The sequence below is a fragment of the Rana temporaria genome, chromosome 1 (genome assembly GCF_905171775.1).
Source record: "Rana temporaria chromosome 1, aRanTem1.1, whole genome shotgun sequence".
In the NCBI taxonomy this organism is placed as follows: domain Eukaryota; kingdom Metazoa; phylum Chordata; class Amphibia; order Anura; family Ranidae; genus Rana; species Rana temporaria.
In genome coordinates this window covers 420,216,321-420,244,169 of record NC_053489.1, presented here as the reverse complement: position 1 = coordinate 420,244,169, position 27,849 = coordinate 420,216,321, and the positions used below count along the sequence as shown (strand labels likewise).

Here is a 27,849-nt window from a genome sequence, read left to right as displayed (position 1 = left end):
TTTTTAGTTTGACACTTTCTTTTAGAAAAAAAAAATTGGATCACTTTTATTCCTATTACAAGGAATGTAAACATCAGATCCTCTTTACAGTGAAATATGGGGTCAATAAGTCCCCACGTCTCACCTCCAGGATAAGAAGCCTGAAATAAAAAAAAAAGATTGCTTCACAGCCAAGGAGGCGACATTTTTTTTAAATACGGGGTCGGGCATGACGTCATAACATCACGCCCAGACTCTAAACGATCATAGAGACTCCAGGGGGCCATCTGGTTTCCCAGAAATCTCTATCATCAGCATTTGACGCCAGCGGTTCTCTTTTTTGACTCACTGATGGCAGGGGTGAGTCGGTAGAAGCACCAGAGGGGGGCGTGCCCTCTCGCCGCCTGTAAGAACGATCAAGTGGCTGAACAGCCACTATGATCATTCTTATGGTGTAGGGCAGAGGTGTCAAACTAAATTTCATCGTGGGCCACATCAGCATTATAATTGCCCTCAAAAGGGCCCGTTGTATCTGTAAGATTAGATGTCCAGCGCATCCCCTCCCTTTACATTAGATGTCAAGAGTAGTGTTGCTCACGAATATTCGCATTGCGAATATTCGACTCGAATATAGCATATTCGAGAAATCGCGCTATATTTCGAATTTCGCGGTGAATATTCGCAATTCCGAATATTCGCATTTTTTCAATTTGATTTTTAAAACAGATCACATCCTATCGACGTCTAAAAGCATTGCTGGTATGATTAGAGACCCTGGGCCGAGTAGCTAAGCTGAGGCGATCCTTTTATGTTGCCAAATTGAAAAAAAAAAAAATTGCGATTTTTCGCTATTGCGAATGCGAAAATGATTGCGAATTTTCGATAACTGTGGTAGGAGAACTCTGATTGTCTCTGATGCAAAAGGGGGGGGCTTTGTGTATGTGTATGTTATGAATATTTGTATGTTTGATATTATTATTTTTTGTAAGAAGGAAAAAATTGCGCATACCTTAAAAAAGGGGAGAATACAGCAGCAACTCAAAAATGTTATACAACATAAATTAATACAAGACAGAAAATGGAGTCGCTCTACAAGAATAAAAAATATGTCTAGTGACAAGACATGTGGGCAAATTATAAAATAAGCAAGCGCAAATAACTTGTGAAATACACAGTGAAACAAATATATAAAGAAATATAGTCCCAATAATAGAAAAATAATCTTTCAGAAAAATGTCTTTGATATGTGAAGTGAAAAAAAGTCCAAAGCATGCAGCATGAACGTGTTCAATCTTCAAGGTGTTTGATTGACAAATGGCTGTGACAGATGGATAGAGTAAAGAATCACCACCAATGCAAAACACTTTTTATTTTGTATTGTAAAATATCACGAATATTCTGAGCCAATCAGAGTGCTCCTTCCGCATTTGCCGAATATTCGCAATTATTTTGTATTGTAAAATATCAAGAATATTCTGAGCCAATCAGAGTGCTCCTTCTGCATTTGCCGAATATTCGCAATTATTTTGTATTGTAAAATATCAAGAATATTCTGAGCCAATCAGAGTGCTCCTTCTGCATTTGCCGAATATTCGCAATTATTTTGTATTGTAAAATATCAAGAATATTCTGAGCCAATCAGAGTGCTCCTTCCGCATTTGCCGAATATTCGCAATTATTTTGTATTGTAAAATATCACGAATATTCTGAGCCAATCAGAGTGCTCCTCCAGCATTTGTCGAAATTGCGCAATAAATATCGCATTCGCATGTTGCGATATTTCGATAAAATATCACGAATATTCTGAGCCAATCAGAGCGCTCCTCCAGCATTTCTCGAAATTGCGCAATAAATATCGCATTCGCATGTTGCGATATTTCGATAAAATATCACGAATATTCTGAGCCAATCAGAGTGCTCCTACCGCAGTTATCAAAAAATCGCAATTATTTTCGCATTCGCAATAGCGAAAAATCGCAATCATTTACTTTCGATAAAATATCACGAATATTCGAATTTAGCGAATATATCTCGAATATTCGAATATATATTCGAGATATATCGCGAAATCGAATATGGCATATTCTGCTCAACACTAGTCAAGAGCCACCCCACCATCAGAAGTCAAGTCCCCCACTCTTCTTTACATCAAAAGTGCATAAACATTTCTTTATGTTGCTGCTGGGAAGAAGCTGGATGCATTGCTTGAAAGCAGAAAGTAAGGATCTGGAGTAGGACCAGAGGAGGGCTGGAGCTCTCCTGCAGCTGCAGGAGAGATGCGAGGGCCACATGAAATGGCCTGGAGGGCCGGATTCAGCCTGCGAGCCTTGTGTTTGACACCTGTGGTGTAGGGAATCGCCGGCGCTAAAAGAAGATATCTGAATGATGACTGTAGCTGCAGGCATCATTCAGATATTACCGCTCAAATCCGACAACGTCATATGACGTGTGGCAGGTGGGAAGCAGTTAAAGCGGAACTAAACCCCCCTATTGTTTTACCCAAGGAAGCTGCCATATTAGCTTCTGTTTGATCTTCAACTGCCATGGTGCTGCACATGTGATCAGTAATGATCCCAGCCATTTGATGGTTTAACAGTTTGGTTGAGAGCACAGCCAACCATGACAGTTATCATTCCTGACACGTGCCTGAAATGTAACTGTTTTTTAAAACCATTAAGTCAATGGGTTTCATTCCGCTTTAAGATTTAAACACTCTTGTGCTCAAGAATTCAGCTGCTTGTTACAGAAAATGTGGATGTAGCTGAAATAACAGGTTGATTAACCATTCATGTGTTGGTGCATCCATTAAAAAAGCCAGTCTGGAAGACTATGAAAATTCACACATTATTTTCCTTCTACAAGCATAAGGAGCATTTTTTTGCTGCAGCGTTTTTTTTTTTCTTGAGTTATCATAGTTTTACATTAAACAAATGATCATCAATGATTGATATTAATTTCCTAAATTATCATAAACCCATTATTCATTTTCACAGCTCGATATCCTCTTTGGGGTAAACCAGTCATCATACCTATGACAATACTTTCTTATAAAGAAGCGTCAGGCAGATTTATTTGTGTGGTACTGTATAACAAAATTAAATATTGTTTATTTTACACAATTGTATTTATAATCTTTCATGTCCATTATACCTTTTGTTTACACTATTAAAAAGTGCTGGTTAAAAAAAAAAAAAAACACAGAAAAATCAATAAAATTTCTAATTATGTTACATAAACTTGCTGTCACAAACCACTTTCCATGATGTATGTCTTCAGACTATTTATACTTGCTATGATGTGGTGAGGAACACGCAATACTCCTTCAGTACTTCCAAGCATCAAATATTTAACTTCCTGTCCATTCTATGGTAACAGATGTGTGTAACAGACGCAAGAAATGTAAGGACTGTATATATAGCAAAAGAACACCATAGGCAGGTGAATGCTGATAGTCTGAAGGCACATTACAGCCTCAGCTGTTCAAATGTCTAGTCTTTTTTTTTCCGGTACAAAAATAAATGTGTCTTTGAAAAAAGTAGCAAGACTTGTATTTTCTTTAGAGCTTATTTGATTCAGGAGCTTATCTTCTTGTGTGCTATGTGTCAGTTTTCTGTGAGTTCACTGACTCAAGTCCAGCATGAATTGAACACAGCAGACATCCATCGCCCAGTGTTTATATAATATATACTTTGTTTTTTTTGCCTTTTTTTTTTCTTTTTGCATTGCTCTCTGTTAGGCTGTAACATTTCCGGAAACAGTTTTACTGAAAGTGCAAAATTTGAAGTTTGCTACAAACAGCTATGAAGGCTTGAACTGTTATCTGCAGGCACAGGACTCCACTGTCATGTTGGGATAAACCTTGAGCACGACGTTCTTGTTTTCATCAAAGAACAGAATGCTGAGAGACGACATCTTTTCTGGGACGCAACATGGTTCAGGAATGCCGGGTACCACACCCACAGCACGTACGATGCTCTGGATGGTGGCATGGTTGGATGGCTTCAATGACTGAAAAAAATGAAAGCAATGATATATTAAGAATATATATAAATTAGATTAGACGGGCAGTTCTTCTACCTTTTACACTTCTATGCATGAAGGTGAAAAGCGTTCTTTGTGCAGCCCCCCAGCGCCCCCAATACTTACCTGAGCCCCATTGTGATATGAAGCGATGTGCACAAGGGTGTCGGCTCTCCAGGGACTTTCCCTCTTCAGTGGCTGAGACAGCAGCAGGAACCATTATCCCTCTGCTGTCAATCACAGCCAGTAAAGCCAATGAGACGTGAGAGGGGGGCATGAAGGTAAAAAAAACTTGAGAACCAACTTAAGTAAATATATATCCCTTTCCCTCTCCCCTAGACAAATAGAGAAAATATGACAGTACAAATTTTATGTTCTATTATAATTATCAGACTGTGGAGTGAAGGTCAAAAATATCTTCCATGCAAAGATTTCTAAATATTCATAGCACAGTCCAAGCAACTTACTTATACTAACAATTGGCTATTGGCCGGATCAACAGTTAACACAACTATATTACAGGAGGACCCTGAGACAAAAAAAGGTAATTGACTGTCATTTTTGGTTGTGCTCATAGTTCTACTACTAACTTGAAAATGATGGGCCCTTAAAACTATATCTAAATACTCCGTATGTGATTAATTCATGTTTTCTATTCCCTTTCTGCTAATATCTACATATTTTCTGCTTCAGGCTAAATGTTAGCCTTTTACCGTTAATTGATACTTAATGTCTCTAAAGACCCTGTGAAGATATGCCAAATGCTGATCCAGCCAAAAACATGAATACCATCATAAACATGAGTCAGGCACTGTAGCTGGTAACACACATTTCTAACTGATCTTGTTAGACCATATAAGAATGAGTACAAAAAATGCATGATGTCTGGGCTAGCCTGTTCTGAAAATCCTAGGTGACTAATGATTTCCAGAAAATATTTTTAATTTGTTGTCTTTTTCCATCTTAGCTAAATGCGTAATGCCTAATGTTCTTAAATGCATTTCATGTATTTTATTTTGCAAGGTATTGCTTTTAGACGTCAACTTCCAACACAACTTATTTTCTGCATTTCTAAATGTAGTATAGTCAAGCTTGGTGCAAGAAAGTCTTCTCGTTCCCTCTAAAAGTATGCATGACAATCCGCTGTGGAAGTCTAGTTAAGTGCAGTTGAAGTTGGCGTTTGGTGGAGGAACATCATAAAGTGGAGAAAACTGACTGCGCTTTCATCATGTATATATTTTATTGGTACTGTTTATATAATATATCCAATATATAAACAGCACAAATTGTGCAAAGTTCTTCAGTGGAATGTCCAATAAACTCATAATTCTATATACATTTAAAGTGATTCTAAACACCAAAGTTTTTTTACCTTAATGCATTCTCTGCATTAAGTTAAAAAAACTGTTGCACTGCCTGTTACCCCCTTGCTCCTCTATCGATGCAGTGCTGTGACCAGCTGCAGCTCTTCTTTCTTCTCTTACTGGTCTCACAGGCTTTGCTTAGATCAGTGGTAGCCATTGGCTACTACTGCTGTCAATCAAATCCAGAGAGGAGAGGGCAGGAACGAGCCATGTTGTGTGTGTCTATGGAGGCCCACAGCCTGGCTCATGAGCGCACCTCTACGAACAGGGGGGACCCCAGAAGAGGAGGTAAGCCACCGCTCTGTACAATACCATTTCACTGAGCAGGTAAGTGTAAACCTCTTTTTTAATTTTAAATGAAAAAAGTTTTTGCATTTACAATCACTTTAAGTTAAATACTGTTGAACTTATGCACATCGAAATGAAGGTTTGTGACTTTGGCATCATTGTAAACTATATTGATAGTCCTAAATGCTGTTGTCCTGGTGTCAATATGTAAATATGACTTAATACTGATTGTAAATGATAGCTCAGATTAGTGGGACCCAGATGATGAATGTATATACTGGCCTAATTCTGTACTATATTTTTAGCAATAATGGAGCAGCAATTATTGAGTACTAAATCTTCCTACATTTGTTTAAAATCACTGTACCAATGAGATCCACTACAACTTTAATCCCCATCTTTGTTAATGTTCAGTTGATGACGATGCTGCAAAAGGATTCAGCTGGGAAACGTCACAACCCTCTGTCAAGTTATTAAACTTTAGGTCCCCTTTGGGGAGATTTATTATTGATTCCTATCATGGTGGCAGGTGGTGCAAGGGCAGCCTAGTAAGATAATTTTTTCAAATAGTGACACAAATTGGAATAAAGTTGTATTCCTCCCCATTCTATCAAACTGCAGTAACGGAGAACAATTGTAAAGCATACACAGCCTAACACTCATTGGTGCTGCAAATATCTGGTCATGAGTACAATTCGTTTAGTTTGGGTCTACTGCAGTTCTCCAAGAAAATGATAGGTGACATTAGCTGAGTTTGGGTCCACTGCATTTCTCCAAGAAAACAATAGCCAACATTAGCTGAGTTTGGGTCTACTGCATTTCTCCAAGAAAACAACGGTGGCATTAGCTGAGTTTGGGTCTACTGCATTTCTCCAAGAAAACAACGGTGACATTAGCTGAGTTTGGGTCTACTGCATTTCTCCAAGAAAACAACGGTGGCATTAGCTGAGTTTGGGTCTACTGCATTTCTCCGAGAAAACAATAGGTGACATTAGCTGAGTTTGGGTTTACTGCATTTCTCCAAGAAAACAATGGTGGCATTAGCTGAGTTCGGGTCTACTGCATTTCTCCAAGAAAACAATGGTGGCATTAGCTGAGTTCGGGTCTATTGCAGTTCTCCAAGAAAACAATAGGTTATATTAGCTGAGTTTGGGTCCATTACAATTCTCCAAGAAAACAATAGGTGACATTAGCTGAGTTTGGGTCTACTGCATTTCTCCAAGAAAACAATAGGTTATATTAGCTGAGTTTGGGTCCACTGCAATTCTCCAAGAAAACAATAGGTGACATTAGCTGAGTTTGGGTCTACTGCATTTCTCCAAGAAAACAACGGTGGCATTAACTGAGTTTGGGTCTACTGCATTTCTCCAAGAAAACAACGGTGGCATTAGCTGAGTTTGGGTCTACTGCATTTCTCCAAGAAAACACTAGGTGACATTAGCTGAGTTCGAGTCTACTGCAGTCCTCCAAGAAAACAACGGTGGCATTAGCTGAGTTTGGGTCTACTGCATTTCTCAAAGAAAACAATAGGTGATATTAGCTGAGTTTGGGTCTACTGCATTTCTCAAAGAAAAGAATAGGTGACATTAGCTGAGTTTGGGTCTACTGCATTTCTCCAAGAAAACAATGGTGGCATTAGCTGAGTTCGGGTCTACTGCAGTTCTCCAAGAAAACAATAGGTTATATTAGCTGAGTTTGGGTCCACTGCAATTCTCCAAGAAAATACTAGGTGACATTAGCTGAGTTTGAGTCTACTGCAGTCCTCCAAGAAAAAAAGAGGTGACATTTGCTGAGTTTGGGTCTACTGCATTTCTGCAAGAAAACAATAGGTGGCATTAGCTGAGTTTGGGTTTACTGCAGTTCTCCAAGAAAACACTAGGTGACATTAGCTGGGTTTGAGTCTACTGCAGTTCTCCAAGAAAACAATAGGTTATATTAGCTGAGTTTGGGTCTACTGCATTTTCCAAGAAAACAATAGGTGACATTAGCTGAGTTTGGGTCTACTGCATTTTCCAAGAAAACAATAGGTGATGTTCTACTCTTGTTTTCAAGGGAGCTCTGAATGACACGCCTGACTTACGGAGATTTCATTTCAAGGAAATTACTTGTAGAGGGGGATGCAGTAATATTTTCAGTAAACTGGTTTATTTCCAATAGCTTTCTCTTCTGAGTGTTTCATACAAATAGTAGGGCACAAGTCCTCAAGAGCCTATATTGTATATAGCTGTTAATAAAAACAATGGTTTTCCTTGTAAACACTCTAGCTTTTCTTGTACTAAGAAAAAAAAATGTACCTTTCCATTTGACTAACTTTTCAACCCAAAGGAGGAATACGATACGCTATCAGTGTCAACCAGCTATAATTAACCTTTAGGCACAGATCCAATCTGCTAGAGGCCCAGGAATTCCACAAAATACAGGTGGACCAAAACGCTTGAACTTACAGAAAATGTTACAAACACGTCCAGAATCTCCCTGCTTGTAAATTGTAAAACTTGATATTACATTTTGAAAACATGTGCTATATCCAATTCCACCCAGCCCCATGTCACAAATGAGAGCTGAAGCCAATTCATACTTTCAATTCCACAGATAAACACCGCAACCAAATTGAAGAAGCATTAAAGCTAGAAATACAATACAAACCTTCCATTTTGACCTGAACTCACTTGGCTTATATAAAATGACTGTTCTATTCAAAGTAACATAAACACTGGTAAATGCTAAGGGCACACCCTATGAAAGCAGATTAGGTTTAAATAGCCTCAGATATAAGGTATGTATTTTTTTTTTTCGTCTACTATAATTTCTGATTTGCATAGCACCCCAAGCAAACAACTACAGAAGAAAATAATGTAGAAACATATGGCCTTAAAGAGCTTAGCATTCTTGCAGTTCGTTGCTTGAGTACCAAGAATTTTTATTAAAGCCTTAGCCCTGACAATTATTATTAAGTTTTTTGAGATAAAAACTCACTTTCTGTGAACCCAATGGACAGATTGTGTCTCACATCCTATACTTAAGTGAAAATAAGGGGAAATCTTACCAATGGGACACTTGACATGGATTAATTTTCAAAGATTTTCACAAAAAAAAAATATTGCTGCAGTTGATCTTTAAATAGAATCTGCCACCTCATAGTGCTATTAATCCCAAAAACAAACAGGACCCTCCGATTCCTCTTCTATTGTGTTGTTATGTAACTGTACTGTGTGCCCTCATGTTGTAAAGCGCTGCACAAACTGTTGGCGCTATATAAATCCGGTATAGTAAAAATAATATTAAAAACATTAATAAAAACAAACATTTAGTGTATTGGTGCTTACCAAACGGGAGGCCCTTTGCACACAGGCAGCATAATTTACGGAAGTTTACTTAGGAACTTGTGACACCGATGCAAGGGGCCAAAAACTGTGTGCAAAGACCTGAGTAATGTTGAGTATAGGTGAGTATTGGTGCTTAAATAGAGGAGTACAATTCTTCATTGCCAGTATTGTAATATACTCATTTATACTCGCATAAACATGCTTATAGACAAGTAAACAAGCATATGCAAGTAAATCACTCAAATTAAAAATGTTTCCTATTTGTTTTACTGCTCTGTACTCAATGCTGTGATACTGATCTTTACTCAGCCGGGTGCAATATCCCATAGACAACAATGCATCTCATTTGAAATCAAGTAAAAAACTTTTACTTCTTTCCCTTTGTTTTCAAATGGTGATCTGGCTAGAAACATACTTCCTGTCATAGAGTTTCCAACTCCAATAGAATATCAATGGAAACTGGGGAGAGGGTAATGTTAAAAAAAAACTAGCGGATTTAGATTGACTAAGAAATTAAAGCTGAACACTTTTTAAGAAGTTACAGCAGCATACCTGCATCTTAAAAAACACATTGGTCGGTATAGTATTTATGTTCCAATACCTTTCCTATAAAGGGATAACTTATACAGGTATAAAGATCGGGTAGCTAGAGGGTCCTCCATATATTTATGGCAGCTTGGAAAAGCCTTCTTGCAATGGCTGAATTTCATTTAATTTTATTCTGACACTGACAAGTTCCAACACTTTCTTGCTACTCAGCCTCACCCGGCATATTTGTATTGTTTCATCACTGTGGGCAGCCTCACCTGCCAGGAGAAATTTGCAGGAGACAGAAAAGGCTGGGAAACATTAGGAACCTTTAACCACTTTACCACCGGGCCTATTCTGGCACTTCTCTCCTTCATGTAAAAATCACAATTTTTTTGCTAGAAAATTAATCAGAACCCCCAAACATTATATATATTTTTTAGCAGACACCCTAGGGAATAAAATGGCGGTCATTGGAACTTTTTTTCTCTCATGATATTTGCGCAATCATTTTTCCAACACCTTTTTTGGGGAAAAAAAACGGTTTAATGAATTAAAAAATAACAAAACAGTAAAGTTAGCCCATTTTTTTGTATAATGTGAAAGATGATGTTATGCCGAGTAAATAGATACCTAACATGTCATGCTTTAAAATTGCGCACACTCATGGAATGGCGCCAAACTTCGGTACTTAAAAATCTCCATAGGTGATGTTTTAACATTTTTTACAGGTTACTATTTTCGAGTTACAGAGAAGGTCTAGTGCTAGAATTGTTGCTCTCGCTCTAACGCACGCAACGATACCTCACATGTGGGGTTTGAACGGTGTTTACATATGTGGGCGGGACCTGCATGCGTGTACGCTTGTGCACGCAAGATAACGGGGACAGGGGCGTTTTGAATTTTTTTTTTTTTTTACTTAATTCTTTTTATTTTTACACTTTTTTTTTATCCATTTTATTCCTATTACAAGGAATGTAAACATATACAAGAACAAGTCTCCTGCGCTCTGATATTTCAAAAGGAAATGCTATGCAGTGGTGCAGTTCGATTAAAAGTTATCATCTAGAGTCTTGCAGCCCTCCTCAGAATCGTGGGTATTCATAAAACTATAAAAGAGAAGAAAAAGAGCGGAGGGCGCACCGACCTCGTGTGATACTGATAAAAAAATATTTATTTGAATAATAAAATCAATGGTTATACTCACACATTAGGAGTTAAAAACAGGCTTTAAAAATGAATACAGCAGGTCTCCAGCATCGTCAGTGGAACATGAGTGATCGTTTGGACCAATCAGTGGAAGTAAAAGCTGACGCGTTTCGGGGGCGTACCCCTTTCCTCAGAGCTGACGTGGTCTGCAGTGCCACGTCAGCTCTGAGGAAAGGGGTACGCCCCCGAAACGCGTCAGCTTTTACTTCCACTGATTGGTCCAAACGATCACTCATGTTCCACTGACGATGCTGGAGACCTGCTGTATTCATTTTTAAAGCCTGTTTTTAACTCCTAATGTGTGAGTATAACCATTGATTTTATTATTCAAATAAATATTTTTTTATCAGTATCACACGAGGTCGGTGCGCCCTCCGCTCTTTTTCTTCTCTTTTAAGGAATGTAAACATCCCTTGTAATAGGAATCAGTGTGACAGGTCCTCTTTATGGAGAGATGTGGGGTCAATAAGACCCCACATCTCTCATCCAGGCTTACAAGCATGAAATCGGTGAAAAAAAAATCACCAATCACATGCCGACAGCCGCGATTGCGGCTTTGTTTACTTCCGGGTAACGGGCGTGACGTCATAACATCACGCCCGGGCCTCCAACTGTTATAGAGATGACTGGTGACCATCTGGTCACCAGTCATCTCTATGCTTTCCAGCACCGCCGACCGATTCGCACTCCGGGCCCCCGATGGCACGGGAGAGCCCGGAGAAGCACCGGATGGCGGCGGGAGGGGGGGGGGACATCCCCTCCCGCTGCCTATAAGAACGATCAAGCGGTGGGATCGCCGCTTTGATCATTCTTATTGTGAACAGAATCGGAGGCTGAAAACAGCGATATCTGAATGATGCCTGTAGCTGCAGGCATCATTCAGATATCACCGCACAAAGCCGAGGACGTCCCAGGGACGTCCTCGGAGGTCAAGAGGTTAAGATGTACTGAAGCCTTGCCTGCCAGAATAGCCCTAGACTCGGTCATGATAGAAAGGATTTGGAGGCTGCTACATGTTTGTACACCTCTGTGTGCTTGTACTTAATACCTGCAAAAAGTGTTCTTTTTTTCTGCCCTGATAGGGTCAGCCTGTTTAATAATTGACAACACCAATTCCAACTTTATTTTTAAACACATTATTGAGGGTTTAAGTTAACTAATTATAAGGATTGGTTACTCTTTTTACAAAAAAAAACTAACTTTCATTTACAAAAAAAAAAAAAAAAAGTTTACAAAACCCTATAAAACCTTAATACAGGATCACAACTACACTTCTGAAGATAATCTGAATCTGTGGATCTGTGCTAAGTCAATCAATAGATTGTCATAAATCCAAACCGCCACAGGCACATACACTTAAATTCCTTTCCCTTCCCTGCTCCATTCAACCACCAGTAATAAAAGGAAAGCCCTGTGCAAGCTACAAGTCAACAGAATCTCTGCTTATACAGGGTTATAGACGTGACAATACGGATTGGCCCAGTGCTATCACATACTCCCCTGCGAAGCATGCTTTTAATGTGATTGTAGGCATGTTATGGTGGTTGCAGTACTAGCTTAGTATTTTTTTTTTATGCGTTTTCCTCTATACATTAGTTGCTTTACATTGGTCAGCTCAGGTGGGAAAATCTCTAACATGCCTACCCCCAGTTACAGTTTCCTGAAATGTTATCCTTGCAAGCTAGCTAAATATAAACTTATGCCCTGGTTATAGACAGTCAAGTATTTACATATTCTTAACAACCAGCTATTCAGTTCACGGAAGAACTGGGAGTACAGCTTTCACTATACTTCCAACATTTCTATGCTGGACCTTTAGGGTCTTAGATCCTGCAGCTGCAGGGTTTCACGAAGGCCTTCTCCGATCTTGCCCAACTATGGACTTATGTGACTCTATTCACAAAATGCACAGCCATCTGTGAATGGATAGTGGAGCTGATGGTAGAAGACAGTCCGCAACTCCATATATGGTCTTTAATAAGTCCACATTTATTATAACTTCATAAAAGATGAATATATACAGCAGATGTTAATGTGTTGTAAGCCATAATGGCCTTGTTCACAACAAGGTTGTGAACAAGGCCATTAGGGCTGAAACGCATTAGCATATTCTACCTATTTACTTAGTTGGCAGCTGAGCGACTGCACACCCTGCACCCGACAGCTCAGGAGAATTTCTATATAATCTGGGGTAGTAGCTCCTTTTTCCTGTATTAGTGGAGGGGAGGGGTGGGCAAAATGGTTGATGTGTAGCAGAGCACATCTCTCCCGTTAGAGCACCAGTATAGTGATAGCTATACTCCCAGCACATGTTAAATACATCACACTGGATTTACCCCATTAAACGCTGGCACGTTTCATAAATTGACAGAAGTCCTGGAGTTCCCTTTAAAACAAGTCCTCTCTGATATCTGTAGCTGCATGCACTGTGAAGTAATTCATTATTTTATTCATAGTAGAAGCACTGTAGTTGTTCTCTCAACCGTATAGCTTCTCCCAGTGGCTGGGCAGACTTTCAGCCTTCCAATCTCTAATGTAAACACACATTAGGTGCTCTGGGAGGAATGGGGTGGGGGGGGGGGGGTGTGAGGTGAGCTACCTGAGAGAACAACCTAAATGACCTCTGATATTACATTTAAGAATTAATTGCAGAGACCAGCAAGAGTTTGTTGCCCCCCATACTCATACCCATGTGCACGGGAGCCTCAGCTGTCCTAGGTCTCTCTCTCCTCATTGGCTCCCACTGCTGTCAATCACAGCCAATGAGCAGAGAGTAGGGGGGGGCGTGTCTAGCCGTGTGAGCTGAGCTACCTGAGAGAACAACCTAAATGACCTCTGATATTACATTTAAGAATTAATTGCAGAGACCAGCAAGAGTTTGTTTTAAATCAAATTCATGGCTTGTTAAAGAAAAAATAAATAACTAATCAGAAGCAAGGAAAATGAACCACTTTAATACAGTGCACTTTTCACCCCCTTCCTGCCCAGGCCAATTTTCAGCGTTGTTGCACTTTAAATGACAAATGCGTGGTAATGCGACACTGTACCCATAAGACATTTTTTATCATTTTTTGAGACCAATAGAGCTTTCTTTTGTGATATTTAATCACCGCTGGGTTTTTTATTTTTTGCTAAACAAATGAAAAATACGACATTTAAAAAAATATAAATAAATGTTCTTTGTTTCTGTTACACAATTTTGCAAATAAGTATGTTTTCTTCTTCACTGATGTGCGCTGATGAGACTGCACTATAGGCTGCACTGATGGTCACTGATGGGGCTGGATTGATGGGCACTGATGAGGCTGCACCGAAGAGACTGATGGGCACTGATGAGGCTGTACTGATGAGAACTGATAAGGCTGCACTGATGGGCACTGATGAGGCTGCACTGATGGGCACTGATGAGCTCTGATGAGACGGCACTGATAAGTAGCACTGATGGTCACTGATAAGCAGCACAGATGATGCTGCACTGATAAGGCGGCACTGATATGCTTGCGTTGGGTTGCTTGGGTTGCATTGATTATAAGGGCACTGGTGATCAGTGCTCTGATTATCAGTGTAAATGCCCCTGTAACTGTAAAGCCATTATTAGCTTTCCTTTCCTCAGACACTGACAGTGTTGAGGAAAGGAAACGTGAATAACTGATTGGAGACCGCTGGCCTACATCATCGGCTCTTTACCCTGATCCGTGATGCACTGTGTACAGTCAGGATGGTAAAGCACCCACCTGCCCATCAATCTGCTATAGGCCGGAGGCTTTCACACTGAATCAGGGCGCTAGCAGGACCGCTCCTAAAGTCTTTCTAACCGCATCTTTGGAGCGGTATAGGAGCAGGGTGTTTACCGCTCCTAAACCGCTCCTTCCCATTGAAATCAATGGGAAACTGTGATAATACAGAGGCGCATTGCGGGCGGTATTAACCCATTTTTGGCCGAATATTGTGGTAAATACGACGGTATAGCGGCGCTAAAAATCGCGTCGCTATACCGTCACCGCACCTCCAGGGGCCTTACTAAGCTGCGGAGAAAATGAGTGCAACTGCACTTGCAAAGTGCACAGTCTTTTTGTCTTTAATAAATCCACCCCTCTGTCCACATTCTTGTTTTGGATCAGTGGCTCAAAGTTTTGAATCAATAGAGTCTGCATGACAGCCATTCAACTAGCTTTTTTTAGAAAACAAAATCAGCAATGGAAGATCCATGTTTCTTATAAGGAAGATTAGAATGACTGGAAATATTTAAAGTGGTTGTAAAGGCTGAATGTTTTTTGCCTTCATGCATTCTATGCAAGAAAGTAAAAAAACGTATGTGTGCTGCTCCCATGATAGACCCCCCCCCCCATACTCATCTGAGCCCCTCTCGATCTAGTGATGTGCACGGGAGCCTCAGCTGTCCTAGGTCTCTCTCTCCTCATTGGCTCCCACTGCTGTCAATCACAGTCAATGAGCAGAGAGTGGGGGGGGGGGCATGTCTAGCCATGTCTCTATGTGTCTTATAGATGCATAGAGCTGGGCTCAAGAGCAAGCACGCATCAGTGCCCCCATAGCAAGCAGCTTGCTATTGGGGGCACTGGTCAAGGGGGAGGAGCCAGGAGTGGTGGTGTGGGACCCGAGAAGAGGAGGATCAGAGCTACGCTGTGCCAAAAACCATTACACAGAGCAGCTAAGTATGACATGTTTGTTATTTAAAAACAAAAAGAATCAAACCTTTAATATCACTTTAAAAACTGTAAAAATTGTTTGTAATAAATGTAAATTCAATGGCTAGCTTCTGAAGATTTCTATAGGCAGGGGAGAATGTATGAATGTAGTTTTGTACTATATTGGTAGTTACATCAGAGCCTTTTTTTTAAAATTTTCAGTTTGCTGTCTTCGTTTTGTTGGGAAAGCCTGACAAAACAAAGCTGGAATGCTTGCTATTAGCAAAAGTGTGAAATGTGGACAATAACAAATGCAGCAAGAAGTGGAACATGAACCTTCTCCAGAGGACAAAGGGTCAGGCTTTTATACACAGTGAGACATTAATGTTTGGATACTGTACAATAAATTCCTGCACATAAACCTTCAGTTTTTAAATCTCACTATTTTAACAACTACACTTATAGAACAGATATAAAAATATTACTTATTTACAGCTTCAGAGGGCTCCCTAATAAAACAGCTGGGCTATTTTATTAAGAAATAAAAAGTCGTACAGTTCATAAAAAGGGATGCACGTTCCTGACCAGCACTGTGTGAAACTATATTTTGATATAAAAGTCTGTGTAAAAAATACTATTAAAATATTTACAGTACCTTTGGCATTGGGAACTGGCATGCACCTGAGCAATAATATGCATCAAAGGATTTGGGAGAAATAATCCATTCACTCCAGCCGATGTCTGCAAAGTCTACTTTAAGATAACGCCGAGCACAGTTCCGTGGCTCATTCCACTGCTTTCTTCTAGCTTTTTTCAGGGTGTGTTCATCAAATTGCAGTGTTTGGCCTTTCTGCCGTCCACTTTTCCTTAGCTTTTTATTAGACTTCTCCTTTTCGGCTGGCCGTACTTGAAGAGTTTTGTAAGGTTTCTTCTCCACCCATCTTTCTTCATCTTCATTGTACTGGTACTCAGCTCCTGGTAGCTCATTGTTTTGGAGCGGCAACAAAATATCAGTTGACCGTCTACTCCTGTGATCAATAAGGCCTTCCTTTCTTTGTTTTTTATGAACTATACTAGCACGTTGTCCATGTAAGTTGGAAACCACAGTGTCTGGCTCAGATATAGCAGAATCGTTGGCATAAACCAGGATATAAGGCTTATGACCTAGTAGCTGTTTCCTTCGTTTATTTGCGGTATCAACTGTCATATTGATTGCAATGAGGGCCTCTCCATGTTGTTTGGCTTCACGCAAGACTTGAGTGATATCCTTCCAATGCCAAGATGGAAGGTCTCGGTAGGTTGTAGAAATGTTTATAAGAAAATTCCCCAAGATTCTTGTTTGGTTCTCAAGAGATGTTAAACTGGACACTTTCAAATCTATGGATAGTTCAGGTTTTCTGTGTCCACGCCTGGAGCAAGATGATGAATGTTGGCATCGCTGACTGATGTTTAAAATATCTCCAAGATAATAATGAAATGTAGCTGACAATATATTTTCCGAAGATGTTAGTGATGTTAAATTGAAAATATGCTGATTAATATCTTCAAAGCTCCCTGGGGGAAAAAAAACAAATAAGAAAAATATGAATTAATTTGTTTAATCAAAACCTCATTCAGTTACAATGGTTTGGTTGAACTTGACACAACATCAAAATGCAACTTGTCTACGGTATATGGCATAGCTACCACTGATCCGCAAAGCTGCAAGTGTCCATGCTGGGACACATCTAAAGGATCCCAATCAGTTATTTCGGCAAACGGTCATTGGCCTCCCTAAAGACATATGTATCTTGCTGATGGCCATGTGGCTTACATCTTTAACCCCCCTGACGGTAAACCCGAGCGTGACTCGGGGTTGGTTTTTCATGTTAGGATCGGTAACCCCGAGTCACGCTCGGGCTGGACGGGCTTACCTTTCGCTGGATCCACAGGCTTGGTTTACTTACCTTGTCCCTGGATCCAGCGATGCCACCCCGCTGTGTGAGCGAGCGGGGACCTCCTCGCTCGATTCACAGTCTCCGTGTGCCGCCGATCTCCGTGCGACGTTACGACGCACGGGAGCGGAGAACGGCGCCAAATTCAAAAAAGTAAACAAACACATTACATACAGTATACTGTAATCTTATAGATTACAGTACTGTATGTAAAAAATACACACCCCCCTTGTCCCTAGTGGTCAGCCCAGTGCCCTGCATGTACTTTTATATAATAAAAAATGTCATTTCTGCCTAAAAACTGTAGATTGTCCAAAAGTGTCCCTTTATGTCAAAAATGGTTTTAGATCAGCTAGAAAACAGTGATAATAAATTATAATCACTTGCAGAAATGTGCGATAGCGATTTGCGGGGAAATTCGTCATAAAAAAAAAAAAATAATGACAGCGACAATTCTGCAACTGCAAATTTCAGTGATTTTGAGTTGATTACATTATTGAATAATTTTTATTATAATTATATTATTATTTGTTATAATTATTTATAATTATTTATTATATTATAATTTATAATTGTGTTTTAAAAAAAAAATCATACCCGGGATGCCTACAAGACTCTTGCTTGGTCAGATTTAAGTGAGTTATTTCTAAAAATTACAGGCCTACAGTATAAAACGCCAATTTCCTTGCAAAATAATTGTACCGCTTTTGGTACGTAATTCCAGACAGAATCATACCGCCAGGGAGGTTAAAGCAAGTGCAGTTATATAATTGCCACCCAAAGCTTACTAAGTTTTCCAATTATACCATGACAGTTTTTTTTTAAGTTTTTATATGGGTATACATATGTCCACAGAGGGCACTAAAAGTCAACAAAAGAAATATATATTGCTTATATCGAGTATATATGCAATCAGAAAAATGTATTAAATATATAAAAGATTTATCACTACTAGCCTCTTCTTTAGCTAAATATTTAGAGTGCTGAAACAATATTCAGAAAGCAGCATAATTCCGTTTTCCATTAGTTTACTTACACATGCATATATTTAATGTGCGTAAAGTGAACCTGTGGCTAGGCTATGAACATAAAAGTATTTATATATTCAGAAAGTGACCCTGCCAGCAACGTAGTAAAATCTAAAAGGAAGTTTCCTGCAACAAAAGAAGCATTATATCCTTCCACTTTAGAATTGCAGCCTCTAAGGGGTTGTTTAGCATTCAACACTTCTGGGAATGTCAGATGCATATGTCCCCTGGCCACATTTCAGCTTCATCTTCTGACCCCAAAGCCACTTAAGATGACACTACTTTATTGCTGGACGACTTTAAATAATCGGTTAATATGTGCCATTTGCTCCAAACGTCTACTCTGCACTCACCTTCCTGGAAAGCTTTCCTTCCCCTAACCAACAGTTCCCTTTACCGCTTGTAAGTTGGTCCTGATTGCCACATGTCCCTTGGACGTCTATCACCATAGCATACACAAGTTTCATAGTTTACGCACCCACTGTTACTTTCTTCACAAAGCATTGAATCCCATGCACTCCAAAACTTAAGAAGACCTTTTACATTTAGATACACCTTAAAGAATAACTTCACCTAAAAGGGGAAGTTCCACTTTTCCACAGAGTGTATGTTCAGATACTGGAGCTTACATGCAAACTACCCTACCTGAGAAAAAAAAATGTAAATGTTTGTCCACTGTAAGAATGAATGATAAGTTCATTAATCATAGATTTTTCTTGTTTATGTGGCACTGATTCAAGCTCATACACACATATACATTAGTAAATTAGGTCCTATCACAGAGGTGATAGGCCTTCAGAATGCAGTAAGAAGAGGTAGAATTGCATATAAGAAAACCACTGAAAGTATGCTGGAGAGCAACTACTAAGAAGAAATCATGGTAAGCAAAAGCTTTATTGAATAAAAGAGAATTACCATTTACAAAAATATCTATTCACTTTGAACTGCTTAGGTTCTTCCTATTTCTGGTTCAACAGTCTATTCTAGACTATTTGTCATATTGTAGCACACGTTTGTACGGCTGATATCTTGAGAGAGATGTATGCAATGCTATATCCCTGCGCAACTTGGAATCAGTAATGCATATCTTCTATCTTACATATACACGTATATTTTATTTAAAAATACTGAACAAATATTTAGCATTTACATACACTTTAACAACTGCCATTTATTTGTATTTTATGAAATAGAGTTTTTACAATTTTTATAATTTGTTTAATTGTGATGCTGCTGATCTCATGCAGCATCTTTGCAGGCACTCAGGGGGTTATTTACTAAAACTGAAAACAAAATCTGGTGCAGCTCTGCATAGTAAACAATCAGCTTTCAGGCTCTATTGCCAACGCTTCATTAAACAAGCTGTCTGCATGCACTTATTCCACCATGGCTATTTTCAGGCCAGGTTTCCTAAAGCCTAGTACACTATTGGTTCAACGAAAAAAAAACTGGCAGCTTTGGTCGGAGCCCCTTTACTAAGGATCTGATGTTAGTATAGCAATCTCCCCCGGCGGGGCTGTTGTGTTCTGACAGGGGGGGTGGCCCCCGCCATAACACTCCGGCCATTGGCTAAGGCCCCGTACACACGACCGAGTATCTCGGCAGAATTCAGCCAGAAACTCGATCGAGCTGGATTCTGCTGAGAAACTTGGTCGTGTGTACACTTTTCAGCGAGGAAGCCGACGAGGAACTCGTCGGGCCGAATGAGGAAGGTCGGCCCGCCGAGATACTCGGCGGCTTCAACACTGAACTCGATGAGGAATTCGATGTGTTTGGCACGTCGAGTTCCTCGGACGTGTGTACGGGGCCTAAGAGCGCTCATCGGAGCCGGTCAGCCGATAGTTTTCCAGCATGTACGTCTGACAGAAACTGTCCGACTGGCTGGCTTTTGTCGGACCGGCTGCTATACACACAAGCCCGAATGTTGAGCATTTTTCATTGAACCAGCTGATGTCCCCTGACACTCAGCCCCTGTGTATTAGGCTTAAGAGTGCTACCAGTGAACCCTGCCTGTGTAACGCACATTGAGTGCTTATAAAGTACTCAATGCTCGTTACATAGGCAGGGTTCACTATTGTCACGCAAGTGAATATGACAGGGTGACAATGCAGAAGTGCATTTAGGGGACAGGGACAAGCATTATCACCCTAAAATAGGAAATGGCTAAACAAGCGCCATAAAAAAAAAATAGGTTAAAAATGAATTTTGAAATGACATTGACAGGTTAAATATGATCAAATTAGATTTTAATGATTTACCATAAGAATAAATATCTAAAGTTAGCCATGTGACTATAAATTTTACATTTCATTGAACTGAAAATATGAACTGAGGCTATTGACAGATTGAGATACTATTAAATGCTTACTGAATATATAATAGAGTTTAAAGGGATATTTTATTCCTACCTAAGGCTACATTTCAAATACTAAGATTTTTTTGCAAATTCTTGCATGTTATTAGTAAATTTACCAACATAACCTTTCTAATTAATATGCAGTGTATTTTACTTGAAGTAAATGCTCAGAAAGCCACCGCATTAGATATTTTCCCTAACTGTAAAAGTCCATGGATACAATTCCAATACAAAGAGAAAACATACTTTGTTTTATCCGTTTTGCTAAGCTCCCTTCATGGGCTATAACTGCGCCCACACTGGCGAAACTGGCAGAGACACGTACTCTCACGCTAAGCAGCACTGGAGAGCCATAAAATGGGGCTTTGTGGAAAATATAAGTAAAGTACAGCATGCGTTTAGTCTGGACTGGAAGCGAACCAAAGTATATGAGAACCAGGCTTACTGTTTTATTCAGAAACACCATGTGCCCAGGCTTTTATAATCTAATTATACATAGGTTTTATTTGGGTGTTCATCCTCTAGACCAGTTGAAAAAATGAGCTATCATAAATTTTTAACTGAAACTAATTAGTAAGAGAAAATTAAATTAGATAGTAATCCTTTTGATATAGTGAGGCAGATTTGTGAAAGAGTCTTTAAAGTGAAATTAGTTGCTAATATGGCTAAGTAATGGTCAGCTGTAAAAGCATTACCTACACCAAATACCAGAAAAGTCTTTTACATCATCAGGACACTAGAGCCAAAGTGGATCTCCCAAAATCATTTGGCAATTTCTGTCAAGGGTACATAAAAATGGTATACTGTAAGAGATGTCAACAAGTTGGAAACAGTTTGGGGGAAATATTCTAATAAGCATTATAAATTAATGACTTGAAGGAGAAGTATAGCCAAAGCTATTTTGGCTATACTTCTCTTATGGATCACAGAAGTGCAGTTCGTTCTGCACTTTTGTGATCCGTTTGCAGCCAACAACGGGCTAAAGCCCGCTGTTGACTAATGTCACAGAGCCGGTCCAGGCTCTAAAAAGGTCCTTACCATATGGTCGGGATGCTCCTAGAAGCCTGGACCAACAGCTGGCTCAGCCTCTCCTCTATCGGCTGAGAGAGTGAGCCAGCTCCTCCTGTCTCCTCCACAGCCCAGCACTCCAGTGAGCACTGGAGGGGCAGAGCAGAGAGCTGGAGACTCAGGCCTCGTACACACGACCGAGAAACTCGACGGGCGAAACACATCCAGTTCCTCGTCGAGTTCCTTGTTAGGCTTGTCGAGGAACTCGACAAGCTTGCTTTGCGTACACACTGTCAAGCCAAAAATCTCCTCGTTCTCAAACGCGGTGACATACAACACATACAATGGCAGGGGAAGTTCGATTCCACTGGCTAAACTCTTGGGGCTGCTTTTGCTAATTTCATGTGTTTGCGTGTTAAATAAAAGTTTGGTAAGAGACGATTTGCACTTTTCAGTCTGTTACAGCTTTTAAAATGTGTTATCTCCATTACAAATGCTACTTTTACTTCCGTCTCATACTTTAATCTGAGCAAGCGCGGGTTTCATAGCATACAGACGTCCGAGTTCTTCGTTGAAAACCAGCCAGTCGAGGATCTCGTTGAGCCAAATCAGACTCCCGTCGAGGAAATGGAGAACTTGCTCTCTTTTTGGCTCGACGAGGTTCTCGACAGTTTCCTCAACGAAAATGTACACACGACCGGTTTCCTCTGCAAAAAAATATCTCCCAGCAAGTTTCTTGCTGGTTTTTGCCGAGAAACTCGGTCGTGTGTACGAGGCCTCACAGTCACAGCTCTCTGCTCACAGAATGCTAAGAACTGAGCTATCAGTGGTCTTTGTTCACTCAGTTCTCAGGGCAGATATGGCGGGGAGACAGATGCAGCATTGGATCAATGCTGCATCCATCTAGGTAAGTATAAATGTTTTCTCCTCTCTTAAAGAAAAGTCTGCATGATCTGTATTCAACAGACCCAATTTTAAGTTGAACTCCAGGATAAGTAAACATTGTCTAAATATAAGAGCCATGTTATCTCAATCTTGGTGTATTTTGTGTATTTCTTCCAGATTTGTTCAGTAATCCTGTGTGAAAGATTGCCTTTGTGCAGGAGCTTCCTGTATTAAGACCGGTCACTGCTGCTCTCTCTACTTTGCAGGGTGACTGGTCTTGTATTCACCCCCTTCCTGTAGTTTTCTGTAGGCAGCCTGTAGTGCAGGGATATGCAATTAGCGGCCCTCCAGATGTTGCAAAACTACAAATCCCATCATGCCTCTGCCTCTGGGTGTCATTCTCGTGGCTGTCAGTCTTGCTATACCTCTTGGGATTTGTAGTTCTGCAACAGCTGGAGGTTGTTGCATATCCCCGCTGTAGTGGATGGGTCTGTTGAGTTTCACCCACAGCTCCTTTCTATGCAAAGATGCACAGGTTATGCGCAGCACAGTGATGATGTCACCACTACTTTTACAAAGTTTGCAAAGGCATTAGGTGCACACAAGGATTTCTATTCGGGGAATATATTTGAATAAAAATGTTTGTGCTTTTAGTTCAGACCAAGTAAAAACCCAGGGGTTGATTTACTAAAGGCAAATAGACTGTGCACTTTGCAAGTGCAGATGCACTCTGCAAGGGTGATTCCTCCAGAGCTTAGTAATGTGTACTGTAAGTGTAACGCTTCCAGTTATTTATTACCTTACAGAGAGATCACAGTTCTCCCCCTGGCAATGCTTTATTCTGTCTTTTTTTCCAGAGGGATGAAGCCATCTATATTCAGGAATTATCCAAGGTCAGCATTTGATTCCTGGACTTAGATGTTGGCTCAGGAATATGTCTGTGAAGGTTCTTATCTATCCAGGTCACGGTATATCAATCAGTAGTTAGTCACATTCAAACTGACTTGTGCTGTAATGTTGAAGATGTTTTGTAGATTATCCAAGCCATTTCTGTAGCTCTAATGAGTGTCAAGAACATATCCCAGCTTTTACAGACAGACAGTGCTATTACTGTGAACTTAAAACAAACATCACAGAATGTGTCATAATTGGTGTTGGATGGGATGGTGCAAAAGCTGTGGAAGTAACCTGTTCTAATCCCATCCCTTAGTGCCAATACAGGTGTTGACCATTCAATTGACATGAATGAAGGTGTAAATTGTTGTGAAATCGCTGACTCAGGGATGGCACGATTAAAAGAGAAGTATGGGATTTCTTTTTTATCCCATATTTACACTTACCTAGGTGGATGCAGCATCGATCCGATGTTGCATCTGTCCCCCGCCGCCTCTTCACTGAGAATCAAGCCACCGAACACCGCTGATGGCTCAGTTCTCTTACCTCCCTGAGCGGAGAGATGCTGGACTGATCTTGGTGACGCCAGGAGAGAGTGGACTTCAGACCGCTCTCTGCTGAAAACAGTTCACAGGAGTGCAAAACTAATTGCACTCCTGTGATCCATAGTAAAAGACCAGCCGAATGAGCTCAGGCTCGACTTATCCTTTAGGTGAATTCTGGAGATTGTGTTCTTGGCTTTGCCCACAAATGTTTGACAACTATCAGCCCCTCTCTTTGTAACTTATAAAGTTACAATGTTGTAGTCTGATTGCTGGGGAAGAGAAGACTTAAGCCTCGTACACACGCTTGGTTTTCTCGGCAAGAACCAGCAAGAAAACTGCTGGCAGAGCTTTCTTGCCCAGTAAACCGAGCGTGTGGCCTTGTACACACGACCGTTTTCCTCGACAGAATCCATCAAGAAACTTGGTGGCAGAGCTTTTTTGCAGAGGAAAACGGTTGTGTGTATGTTTTTCGTCGAGTTCTCTTTTTCCTCGTCTGGGAGTCTCAATTTCCTTGTCGTGTTTCTCGTCTGGCTGGTTTACGACAAGGAACACGTTCGTGTGTATGCTTAGAAACCCGTGCATGCTCAGAATAAACTATGAGACGGGAGCGCACCTTCGGTAAAAGTAGCGTTCGTAATGGAGATAGCACATTCATCGCACTGTAACAGACTGAAAAGCGCAAATCGTCTCTCACCAAACTTTTACTTAACACGCAGTATAACACGAGATTAGCAAAAGCAGCCCCGAGGGTGGCTCCAATGGATTAGAACTTCCCCTTTATAGTGCCGTCATACGTGTTGTACGTCACCGCGTTTGAGAACGACAAGATTTTGTCTTGACAGTGTGTACGCAAAGAAAGCTTGACAAGATTATCGACAAGCCTGACAAGGCCTGTGTACGAGGCTTCTCGTCTAGAAAACTTCCCAGAATCTCGACGAGAAAAATAGAGAACATGTTCTCTATTTTCTCGTTGTGAGATTCTCGGCAGTGTTTTCCTGCCGAGAAACCTGAGCGTTTGTATACTTACCTCTCCATGGAAACCCGCGCATGCTCGAAATGACTTTGACGCATGCACAAGTAGCTTCCAAGGCATAGGTAGGGTGTAGCAAGATAGCAGTGACGGCATCGAATGTGACGAGCGCATGCTCGTCGTAGTCGATGACGTCACCGCATTCGTGCCATTCAAAAGAAGGGCGGTTCTTTGGGCCGTGTGTACAGGGCTTGAGCAAATGCTTCCTCCTGCCTCATTGAAGATGTCATCTTAGCCACTGGCATGGAGCTCATGGACTGCATTTAAATAATAAAAGGTGGAGCTTTATTAATGATACCGTTGTTGCATATTGTGACATGTCAGAAATTTATATAAAAACACGTAAACATTGCTGAAAGGCCCACCTTAAGGGCAGACTACTCCATCAAAAAAAGTTATGTGCAACCGTTGCTGTTACGGGACAATCAATTCCAATGGCTAATCTGCAAAGCTCCATATTTTATATACTAGCTATTACCGGTAGTTAAATTATTGAAGAGTAGGTGTAACCAATTGTAAAAGTAATATAAAAAAAGACATCAAGGCTCACACTACACTAATAATAAATATGTACCCGCTGATAGTGTACTGTGCTTCCTTTTTTAGCACTTTGGGTGCTACATTTTAAAGCATTATGAGCAAAGATGTGCAGCTGATACTGGAGAGAGTGCATGTAGACAGGAAAATGCTGCAAAGAGGCTAGATTAAAACAGCAGCACTGAGATGTAAAAATTATGACAAAAGATGAAAAGATATTTAATCTCCACACATGGAAAGGGCATTAGTAAGGAAATATTAATCCCTGTTAGAAAAATTGGACCACACTTTTTACCTTCCTCTGGATCAGGGGTCTCCAAACTTTTCAATACAAAGACCAAATTGAATAATCACAGGCCAAAATGATCAGCTTTATAAATTAATGAATCACATTTATATTTTAAGCAAACATTTTAAGTGAAATTTTTATGTAATCAGCATGATATGATTTAGAACGGGAGTCAGCAACCTGTAGATCGCGATCTACCAGTAGATCGCAGACAGGTGACAGGTAGATAGCAGTCTGGGCATGCTGACCTGCCATCCTACAGCATCAAACAGAGTACACTGCAGAGGGACTACTTCTAAAGTTGGAGCTGTAGTAGGGAGCAAGAGCCACATAAGCCGATGGCTCCTCTGTAGTGCTGGCTCCTGTCCCATGTGGAGTGATACCAACTGCGCTCCACCTCTTATCCCAGCTAGCGGTCTTCAGAGTGGCGCCATAGACTTCTATTATATCTTGTGGGTTTAGTCAACCACCTGATTTAAAACCACGATTGCCATGCAATGCATGTTATTGTAACATGGAAGTACAGCAATTAGAGGTTTAAATCAGGTGTGAGGAGATGACACTGTGCCCGGTAATCTTTAACTTCACCAATGTTGTTCAGGTAAATCGTCTCCACATTAACCCCTCTGGTGGTATTCCCGAGTCTGGCTCGGGGTAAGATTTTTATACCAAGATCGGTATCCCCGAGCCAGACTCGGGCTCGCCTCGCTGCAGCCAGAGACAAAGTTACTTACCTTGTCCCTGGATCCTGCGATGCCGCCGCTGTGTGAGCGAGTGGGTCCTCGCTCGATTCACAGTTTCCCCCTGTGCCGCCAATCTCCGTTCCCTGCGACGTTAAGACGCACGGGGGCGGAGAACGGCGCCAAATTAAAAAAAGTAAACAAACACATTACATACAGTATACTGTAATCTTATAGATTACAGTACTGTATGTAAAAAATACACACACCCCTTGTCCCTAGTGGTCTGCCCAGTGCCCTACATGTACTTTTGTATAATTAAAACTGTTCTTTCTGCCTGCAAACTGTAGATTGTCCATAGCAACCAAAAGTGTCCCTTTATGCCAAAAGTGGTTTTAGAGCAGCTAGAAAACAGCGATAATAAATTATAATCACTTGCAGAATTGAGTGATAGCGATTTGTGGGGAAATTCGTCATAAAAAAATAAAAGTAATGACAGCGACAATTCTGCAACTGAGCAAATTTCAGTGATTTTGAGTTGATTACATTATTGAATAATTTGTATTATAATTATATTATTATTTGTTATAATTATTTATAATTATTTATTATATTATAATTTATAATTTTGTTTTTCAAACTTTTTCATACCCAGGATGCTTACTAGACTCTTGTTTGGAGAGATTTAAGTGAGTTATTCCTAAGAATTACAGGCCTACAGTATAAAACGCCAAATTTCCTTGCAAAATAATTGTACCACTTTCAGCACCTAAAATCTGAATTAATCATACCGCCAGGGAGGTTAAGGTTGCCTACCTCTGATTTAGAACAACAGAGTCCCTCATATATCAGATTCACCATCAGAGCCCTCTTACATGACCGTCTCTACAAGATTCACTTCTTACATCAAAGTCCCAGAAAAAATCTTGCAGTGGGTCACATTTGGCCCGCAGGCCGCAGTTTGGAGATGCCTACTCTAGATCAACTGCAGGTTTAGGATTCTGAGGATGCATGTCTTTAATCCTTTTATTTTCGCTTTTGAGTTTAACTTTTTAAACTGAACTGTGGGGCTGATTCACTAAAGGCAAATCTAATTTGCAATACAAGTGCATTGGAAGTGCAGTCGCTTTAGATCTGATGGGAAGATCTGAAGTGAGAGGAAGCTTTGCTGATTTTATCATCCAATCATATACAGTAAAACCTTGGATTGTGAGCATAATTTGTTCCAGGAACATGCTTGTAATCCAAAGCAATTGCATATCAAAACAAATTTCCCCATCAGAAATAATTTAAATTCAGATGA

General features: G+C 40.3%; 1 protein-coding gene across 1 annotated transcript in view; it reads right to left on the bottom strand.

The window, feature by feature from the left end:
- Window positions 1-3,031: 3,031 nt before the first annotated feature.
- BMP3 (bone morphogenetic protein 3) overlaps window positions 3,032-27,849 on the bottom strand; it is a 63,466-nt gene continuing 38,648 nt past the window's right edge. Inside the window, exons 2-3 of the mRNA XM_040325097.1 lie at window positions 16,016-16,914; window positions 3,032-3,987 (exon numbers count right to left, since the gene is read on the bottom strand). Of these exons, the coding sequence (XP_040181031.1) occupies window positions 3,796-3,987; window positions 16,016-16,914 (1,091 nt within the window). The 3' untranslated portion in view covers window positions 3,032-3,795. The remainder of the gene's footprint in view (window positions 3,988-16,015; window positions 16,915-27,849) is intronic.